The sequence below is a fragment of the Corvus kubaryi genome, unplaced genomic scaffold (assembly GCF_017639235.1).
Source record: "Corvus kubaryi isolate FWS band 111438036 unplaced genomic scaffold, C.kubaryi_AGA036_p1.0 36411, whole genome shotgun sequence".
In the NCBI taxonomy this organism is placed as follows: Eukaryota; Metazoa; Chordata; class Aves; order Passeriformes; family Corvidae; genus Corvus; species Corvus kubaryi.
In genome coordinates this window covers 763-10,459 of record NW_024580866.1, presented here as the reverse complement: position 1 = coordinate 10,459, position 9,697 = coordinate 763, and the positions used below count along the sequence as shown (strand labels likewise).

General features: G+C 59.0%; 1 protein-coding gene across 1 annotated transcript; it reads right to left on the bottom strand.

The window, feature by feature from the left end:
• Positions 1-1,875: 1,875 nt before the first annotated feature.
• Positions 1,876-7,496, bottom strand: LOC121660527 (SH3 and multiple ankyrin repeat domains protein 3-like; the record flags this gene model as incomplete). The annotated part of the gene is given in 3 exon segments (XM_042019898.1): positions 1,876-2,564; positions 5,170-7,397; positions 7,399-7,496. Coding segments are annotated over 3 exon segments (2,387 nt in total), but the record flags the coding sequence as incomplete, so codon positions are not given.
• Positions 7,497-9,697: the final 2,201 nt, after the last annotated feature.

The following is a 9,697-nucleotide window of genomic DNA, read 5'->3' as shown; positions in this document are numbered from 1 at the left end:
TGAACCTGGCCACCTCCTCCCTGAACCTGGCCACCTCCTCCCTGAACTTGGCCACCTCCTTCCTGAACCTGGCCACCTCCTCCCTGAACTTGGCCACCTCCTCCCTGAACCTGGCCACCTCCTTCCCAATCCTTGTCACCTCTTCCCAGACTTGCCCATCTCCTCCTCAATCCTGGCCACCTCCTCTCCAAACATGGCCACCTCATCCCCACCCGTCCCTGCCACACAAATCCCACGTATTCCCACCCTCCCTCGCTCAGCGATGCCAATTCCCCTTTTCCTTCCCTCCCCACAGCCGATTCCCTCAATTTTCATCCCAAATCCCTGCTTCCCATGGGAATTTCCCCAAGCCTACAAGGAAAGAGGGGGGTGATTTTCCAAGCTTGTGCTGGGATGTGACACCACTTCCGGGACACGGAATTCGTTTAGGATCAGAGAAAAAGAGGCAGCTTTACCCTAAAAGGAGCTAAAACCCCCAAAAAGGCTCAAGTTTCTTCTCCTTCTCCCTCAGATCTGTGGGAATACAAAGGAATTCATGGAATTGCAGAGCAGCACCGGAAAGGCTCCCTTTGGAAGCTCAAATTCCGCTTCCCGGGAGCCTTTTGGGGTTAAAGAGAAGCAAAGGAATGAGCAAAGACATGAAGAACCCTTGGAAAAGTTTCCCTCAGATCCAGAGCTCCAAACTGGGACACTTGGGATGCTCCTGGGGAGCCCTTGGAAAAGCTCCCCTGAGCTCGGATCTGGAGCCCCAAACCAGGAGATTTGGGATGTTCTTGGAAGTCCCCAGGAGCCCTTGGAAAAGCTTCCCTGACCTTCCCTGAGCCTGGATCCAGAGCCCCAAATGGGAATATTTGGGATGTTCCTGGGAGTCCCCAGGAGCCCTTGGAAAAGCTTCCCTGACCTTGGATCTGGAGCCCCAAATCAGGACGGTTGGGATGCTCCCGGGGAGCTCCTGGGACCCAGAATCCCTTGGAAAAGCTCCCCTGAGCTCGGATCTGGAGCCCCAAACTGGGACATTTGGGATGTTCTTGGAAGTCCCCAGGATCCCTTGGAAAAGCTCCCCTGAGCTCAGATCTGGAGCCCCAAACTGGGATACTTGGGATGTTCCTGGGAAGTCCCCAGAAGCCAGGACCTCTTGGAAAAGCTTCCCTGAGCCTGGATCCAGAGCCCCAAACTGGGACATTTGGGATGCTCCCGGGGAGTCACCAGAACCCCTTGGCGAAGTTTCCCTCAGATCCAGAGCCCCAAACTGGGACCATTGGGATGCTCCCGGGAAGTCCCCAGGAGCCAGAATCCCTCGGAAAAGCTCGCCCTGGCCCGGCTCCGGAGCCCCAAAACATCGGAACTCTCCTGGAAGCTGCCTTGGAGATTTATCAATGCTAAGGAAAACTCTTGGAAAAGCTGGAAATGTGCTGGAAAAAACTGGAAAAACCCTCGGGATGGGCAAAACTCCCACAGTTCTGGATTTGGAGCCTCCTTCCAAATTCCAGAGGAAAATACAAAGCTCTGCTCTTCCCAGTGGATGACTGGGAATGACCTGGACAAATCCTGGGCCCTCCACATCCCAAATTCCTGGGAATTAAACCGTGACCAGATCGTTCTAATCGGCTGGAAAAGACAAATCAGCTGGGACGGGGTTTTTGGGATGTTCGGGATGCTCCCGGTGAGTCCCAGAGGTTGGGAAGGTGGATCCAACCAGGATTAAGGATGGCAGGAGCCTGGTGGGGCTGGGTGGCCACAGGACAGCGGGGCACGGGACGGGAATTTTGCGGGAATATCTCCTGGAGCGGTGAGGCCGGAGCTGGCTCCGGGCATGGAATGTGGCTCCCAAAAATCCTGGGAATGGCCGTGTCCCCAATGACACACACACACCTGTCATGGTCACCGTCAGCTTTATTGGGGACACGGATGTCACACAAGGAACGCGCTGCGGCCTCGCGCGGCTCCCGGCAGCGGGATCGGGATTGGGATTGGCTCCGGCACATCCCGACTTTCTCCCGCGGCTCAGCGGGGTTTTCCAGGATCCTGGGGATTTCCAGGATCCTGCCACCACTCCAGGAATCCCGGACTGGAATCCCAGCCGGGGCGGGGGGGCTTCTGCTCCCAGGGAACAAGAGGGAATCACCTCGGGGTGGAGTTGGATTTTGGGAAAATTCCTTCCCAAAAAGTTTATGAAGCGTCAGAATGGGATGCCCAGGGAAGGGGTGGGATCCCCATTCCCGGCGGGATTAAAAGCCATGTGGATGTGGCACTTGGGGACACGGGGCAGTGCTGGGAATGCTCGGACTCGGTGGGATCAGAGGGGTTTTCCAACCTCAACAATTCCAGGATTTTGGGTTAGACACGAGGAAGCTGCTCTTGGACACGGCCACCAAGGGCCACCACGGATGAAGGGAAGTTGGCCCCTTGCTCCGCTGTCACTGTCACCATCCCGGGTGTCCCGGTCCCTCATCCCGGAATTGTCACCATCAGTGGCCTGAACTGTGACCTGACGTTCCCATTGTCAGAATTCCTTGGGCTCTTTCCCAGTCCCTCGGCTCAAAGGTGCTTCCGCGGATGCCCGGCTTGGGAGGAGACAGAGCCGGAGTTAGAGCTACGGAAAAAGTCATGGATTGGGGCTTCCCGGGGCTCCCAGGGAGGACTCCCACAGGGATCGGTGAGGGAAAGGTGCCAGGGACTGTTCTGGAGCAGGGAATTCCCCGCGCTCGGATGGAATTGCTGGGAATTCAGGGTAAATGTGGGGAGGAAGGAATTCCAGGATGATTCCCGAATGGAAGGTGAACTGCTCCACTGCATCCCACGGATCCAGAGCTGCTGGAAAGGCTGGGGGGGGGATCAGCTATGGGAATATCAGTGTCCCAGTCCCTGTGGGATTCCAGGACACCTCAGTGTCCCTGTTCCTTGTGGGATTCCAAGACCCCCCAGTGTCCTTTTGGGGACTCCAGGACACCTCAGTGTCCCCATCCCTGTGGGATTCCAGGTCATCTCCCTGTCCCCATCCCTGTGGGATTCCAAGACCCCTCAGCATCCCCTCTGGGGACTCCAGGCCACCTCAATGTCCCTTTTGGGACTCCAGGTCACCCCCTGTCCCCATCCCTGCACAATTCCAGGACTTTTCCCATCCCCGTGGGACTCGAGGTCACCTCAGTGTCCCTTTTGGAATTCCAGGTCACCTCAGTGTCCCCGTTCCTTGTGGGATTCCAAGACCTCTCAGTGTCCCCATCCCTGTGGGATTCCAGGACTCTTCAGTGTCCCCATTTAGGACTCCAGGAACCCCCTCAGTGCCCCCATCCCATTAGAATTCCAGTGTCCCCATCCCTGTAAATCTCCAGGACGCCTCAATGTCCCTTTTGGGATTCCAGGCCACCTCGCTGTCCCCATCCCTGTGGGATTCCAGGCCACTTCTGGCTCCTGGCAGCTTTGAGGGACATTCAGGTGACACTTCCCTTCTCTGGACAATTCCAGAGCCTGGAAAACGTGTCCCAAACTGGGTCAGCCCCTCTTACCTAACCTTCCTCCCATTATTCCCTGAATTCACAGCAGTTCCATAAAAACCGAGGAGAACTCGGACAATGCGGGGGAGCGGCCGCCATCATTAAAAATTCCATCCACCACCGACTTCCCGGGAAACGTTTCAAGCCTTTGACATCCCGAACTCCGGAGATGAAAGGCTGTGACTTTCCCGAAAGGGAAAAAACCGGGAACGTGGGACTCTGCGGGATGGCTGGAAGGGCCGGATTCCAGCGGGGAGCGAGGACGGGATGTGCGGGAAAACGGGAGGAGGGGGGCACGGAGCCATGGGAATTGCAGGGATTGCAGGGAAGGCAGGAAGAGAGGATGGAGAAGGGGTGAGCCTGGAGATCGGGGAAATTGCTCCGGGAAAAGCCAGGAGATCAGATGGACACAGATGGAAGGGACGGGGACGTGGAAAGGGACGTTCGAAAGGGATGTTCCGATGTCAGTGGGAGCCAGAGGATTCCCAGCAGGAAACCCCAAACCGGGGTGGGATCCTGGCAGGGCTCGTAAAAGCCTGGAATTCTCAAATTTCCGGCGCCGCTGGAGATGGGCACAACCCCGATTCCAGAGGATCCCCAAACATCCTCAGCTCGGGATGAGGGAGGGGACCTCGGGTGACACCCGGCTCTGCAGGGAATGACACCCGGGATCTGCTCCCAGTATTCCCAGTTTGGATCTGCTGGGAGAGGCCGCTGGAGGCCGGAGCGACCCCGGGATGCTCCGGGACACTTTGTCCCCAAGGCCACCGCCTGAAATGTCACCTCCTGTGCCAGCGCCACGCACAGGGAGGAGCCGTGGCCGGGATGGTTTGGTTGGAAAAGTTTTTCCCATGGGAAGGGCTGCCCTTGATCCAGAGCTCCCGGCACCTTGCTGAGCCCGGGCACCCATGGGTGACACCGGGTGACACCGGGTGACACCGGGTGACACCGGTTCATGGTGGCTCTGGGGGGCTGCACCCAAAAGACAAGACTTGGAATTTTGGGTCACTTCCTGCTGGGATTTGATATTCCCAAGCTTTTTAAGGATTTGGGCTCTGATTTGGAAGGTTTGGGATTGTTTTAGGGTTGGGTGAGTGAGGCAGAACCAGGGTGGAGCTGGTGCCACCACGTTCTGTCTGTGACCTTTGTCACCTCCTGAGTGGGACAAGCCCTGGAGATCCTCAGAAATGGAAAAGCCCCGGAAAAACCCATCCTTGGTGCTTGGCCAGGAGAGAACACGGAGGGAGTGACCCAGGACTTGATATTGTCACCACAGCATTGTCATCATCACCACAGCATCGCCATCGTCACCACATCATCATCATTGTCACCACATCATCATCATTGTCACCACACCGTCATCACCGTCACCACATCATCATCACCGTCACCACACCGTCATCACCGTCACCACATCATCATCACCATCACCACACCGTCATCACCGTCATCACACCATCATCACACAGGGAGGAGGGGACACGAGCGACGGGAAAGGCTGAGTGCGAGGAGAAGCCACAACCACGACGCGCCGGGAGCCCATCCCACAACTCCCGGAGATGTTCCAGCCCCTCCACCGAGCCCCTGAAGCTCTGAGATGTCCCTCAAAACCACCTCTGGGTCCTTGGCAGCGTCACCCGCCCCGTCCCCAACCCTGGCCACGCCCGGCTCTTACCGTGCGGCCACCACCGGCGACTTCTTGCCGGGATCCAGGGCGGAGCCGGCCGGTTCCTCGCCCAAGGAGCGCGTGTCCTTGTTGAGCTGCTGGAGGCGGGAGCTCAGCTCGCTGATCACAGTTGGTTTGTCCTCTTCGGCCCCGTGGCCGGGCCTGCTCTCCATGGGGTCGCCCCATAGCTTGGACCTTCTCTGAAAGAGGTAGCGTGGCCGGGCCGCGCTGGTGGCCGCCAGCGTGGCCGCGTGGTGCTGGGAGATGAGCTCGCTGTCCGAAGACTGCTTCAAAAGTGGGTCCCTGAAAGTAACCGGCCCCTTGCTGAGCTGGGACTTGAGTTTGGGCTTTGGAGGCACTGGTGGCTTCTCGAGTAGAAAAGTTTGGCCGTCGGCGAAGGACGTGTAGGTGTCGGTGGGCTCGCCGCTCTCCGAGGACAGCGTGGACATGCTGGAGACCGTGGAGATGGTGCTCGTGGTCTCCAGGTGGTGGTCGCTGGAGCTCCTGGTGTCCACCTCTTCCACTCCCGAGTCCGCCGCCGACTCCGGGGCCGCGGGGGCGTCCGAGGGCTTCCCTGAGGGTGTCGCGCCGGGGGGAGAAGGTGCTACTGCTGCCGCTGGCAGGGACGGCGTGCTGGGCGCGGCCAGGTGGCTCACGGGGGTGCCGGGGGTGGTCACCAGGACCCCATTGGCGAATTCATCCGGGGGTGGCACCAGCCCGATCTTGGCCAGCTCCTCGCGGGTCTCCTCATCGCTGGAGGACAGCTGGGCCGGCGGGAGGGTCACCGTGTAGGGCTCCACCTCCTCCTCCGAGCTGCCCTGGCCCAGCGCCTTTTCCGAGGCCGGGCTGGCCGGCGGCTTCCCCACGGGGCTGGGCTGGGGCTCCACCTTGGGGGACTCGGCCGGCTCCGCGCAGATCTCGGGCACGGCCGGGCTCTCCTCTTTGATCTCCAGGCCTATCTCGTCTTGCCCATTACTGGTGGCGTGGACCATGATGAGGCCGGCGGTCTTCTGCTGCGACGTGTCCACGATGCTGATGATCATGGACTTCTTGTCCTCGGGTTTCTTCTCCTCCTTGCCCGGCGGCTCCGCGCGCACCTCGGGCTCCTTCCGCAGCGTGGCCGGAGTGCCCCAGGGGCTCTTGGTGGGGGTCAGAGCGCCAGCGTCGGCCGCCATCACTGCCTTCCCTCCGGGGGAGTAGGCGGGGGACACCAAGCTCTCCAAGTCCCCCCTGTCCGGTTCTTTGGTTTGGATGTCCACAAACAGGGGCGCGGCTCTGTCCGAGTCGGGGCTGTGGATCGGGGTGGGCGACCGGGATGGGACTTGAGTGGACAGCGCCCGTTCCCTTGCGGCCAGCGCCAGCGCCAGGGGCGAGTTGGGATCCAGGGGCTTTCCCGTCAGGGGGTGGATGAAGGTCGAGGAGGAGCTGCTGATTAATGGCTTTAAAGCTGACACGGGGGACGGCAGGAGGACGTCGCGGCTGCCCAGGAGCCGCTCGTCGATGGAGCGTGACTGCTGCAGCGACGGCATCTCGCTGCCGCCCGGCGCCGGCCCCTCGATGGCTCCCACCGACAGGAACACCGTGGATTTCCTCCTCTCGTCCAGCCGCCGGTCCCGGTCCTTCATGACGCCGGCGGCGATGGCGGTGGCGAAGGGGAGACCGGCGGCTTCCACCTGAGCGATGCCGGGGTGGTGCTGGTATTCCAGGCGATGGCTCCGGCGCGTGGGCGACGGTTCCCGGGAGGAGTAGCCGCCGGTGATGGCCAAGGCCGCCCGTTCCTGGGCATCCTCCACCTGGAGCTGCTTGACCAGGGGACTCTTCTTCCTCTGCGGCTTGGTGGGGGCGAAGAGGCTGACGTTGAACTGACCCATGTTGGCGTAGGGGTTGTCGATGACCCTGCCCTTCCTCTTGAGCTTCTCCGGAGGCGTCGCCGCCGGGCCGGGCCGCGGGATCTCCGTGGGTTCCACGGGGAGGTGGGAGGAATCCTGCAGGATGATCATGGAGCGGGCCCTCTTCTGCCGCTCGGGATATGGGATGGAGCTCCTGGCCTGGTCGTACATCTCGGCCGCGCTCAGCACCTGCGGGAGCCCGTGGAGTTTGGCTTCCAAGCCCGGCTTGAAGCTGGATCTGATGGTGTCGTAGGCTCTGGCCGGCGGCGGCGGCGGCGAGAAGGATGGAGGGGGGCCGGTGTCGAAGTAATAGGGGGAGGGGGGCGGGGGAGGGGCCGCCCGGGGGGGCAGGGGCGATCCCGTGGCCTTCCCGGACCGTGTCCGTCATGGAGGTGCTCCGCGGGAACTTCCCGTCCAGCAAGGAAGCGGCCAGTTTCTCGTCTTCCCCTGGAAAACATGGGAAAAGAGCAAAGTCAGGGGTGAATTTCTCGTCTTCCGCCTGGAAAACAAGGAGGGAAGTGGAGTCAGGGATGAGCTTCTCATCTCCAGCTGGAAAACAAGGAAAAGAGTGGAGTCAGGGAGAAGTTTCTTGTCTTTCCCTGGAAAACAAGGAAAACAATGGAGTCAGGGATGAGTTTCTGGTCTCCACTTGGAAAACAAGGAGAGAGGTGGAGTCAGGGATGAGTTTCTCTTCTCTACATAGAAAACAAGGAAAAGAGCAAAGTCAGGGAGGGGTTTCTCATCTTCTGCCTGGAAAGCAAGGAAAACAATGGAATCAGGGACGAGTTTCTTGTCTTCCCAAGGAAAACAAGGAGAGAAGCAAAGTCAGGGATGAACTTCCCGTCTCCACGTGGGAAACAAGGAGAACAGAGGAATCGGGGATGAGTTTCTGGTCTCCACCTGGAATACAAGGCGAGCAGTGAAGAGGACATTCCCAGAGAATTCCCAGAGTGGGACAAACAGGGAAGTGCCTGGGCTTGTTCCTCCCACCCCACTTTGTTCCCAAGGTTTTTCCTCTTTCCAAGCCTCACTGGACAAGGCTCGGAACAAATTCCAGTGGAAGGGACCAGCTCCGAGACTGGAGGAACCACCCGGCACTGGGACAGAATTCCCTGGATCCCTGGGAGCGTCCAAGGCCAGGTTGGAGCAACCTGGGATAGCGGAAGGTGTCCCGTGGAAGGGCTGGGAATGGGATGAGCTTTGAGGTCGCCCCAACCCAAACCATTCCATCATTCCATGAAAGCCTCACCACAGGCACATTCCCATGGGATCAGCTCCCCCTGGAGTTATTCCCACCCCTTCCCGAGCAGGCTCCGGTGATGGAAGTGTTGCCACCGCCAACGTGCCAGACATCCGAGTGCCACCGGCACGGGCGCCGCTCCCGTCACGCTTCCCGCTTTCCCGAGGGGTGACATCTGTTCCCGAGTGCCAGACGGAGCTCGGCAGGGTCTAGCAGGAATTCCTGCTTTTTCAGGGAATACTCGGAGAGACCGCGAGGATTTGGATGGAAAAGGAGGAAAAATCGGGGTGGATTGGGATGATTTAAGGGCCTTCCCAACCCGAGCTGTTCCACGATCCTAAAATCCACTCACGCCACAATTCCCTCCCTCCATTCCCAGCTCCGGCCTCATTCCCAAGCCCGGATTCGCCGTGCTCACCCCTCCTTTGGGAAAATTCCTCCTTCCCAATCCCTGCTCCGCTCTTCCCAAGCTTTCAAACCGCTCCGGGGAGGATTTGGGCTTTTTTTTTTTTGGCCTCGGTCGTTTTTCCTTTATGGAAAACGCTCTTCCAGCAGCACCGAAAGGCTCCGGCAGCTCCGCCCGGAATCCGTCAGCGATTCCACCCGAGGCAGAATCCAATGGGGACAAAAGGGAGGAATTTGGCACTGAAATTCCATCCCATGCTGTTGGTCGTGCTGGAAACTGGGCTATTTTTGGGAAGTGGGGATGTTCAGTGGGAATAAAGAACCGGCAGCACGGAACAGGTTCAAAGGGAGCCTGGACAAAGGCATGGAAAATCTGCCTTTTCCAAGCTTTTGTGTGGCCTGAAATCCCGGAGTCGAGGCCAGCAGGGGGAATTCGGGAGGATGATCCCATCCTTGCCCTTTTCCCCATGGGAATCTGGGATCCTGAACGAGATGGAGCCATGGAATATTCCGGGAGCAGCAGGAAGATCCCAAAAAACCCAGTCCTGCCTTTCTGGAAATTTCTGGGAATGGCCGGGAGGTGACACAGGGATATTTGGGAAGCTCTGAGCTCCATCCCCAGGTCCGGAATGTCCCAGGACACGGAACAGGAGAGCTCATCCTGGGAATGTGGTGTCTGGCTGAGCTGGGGCAGGAAATCCAGTGGGAAAGCGGGATCTTCCCTCTGGAATGTCCTGGCGTGGCTGCCGGATCGGGGGTGACACTGGGACACCCAGTCCATGGATCCAGCCCTTGGATCCATCTCTCCTCCATTTTTCCCTAAATGAGGAGGGCACCCTATGGAAAAGCCACATCCAAGGAATTGCCGCAAGTAGGGAATGCCATGGGATAACCACATCCAAGGAATTGTGAAGGTCAGGGAGTGCCATGGGAAACCACATCCAAGGAATTGCCTAAAAATAGGGAATACTATGGGATAACCACATCCAAGGAAATGGCCTAA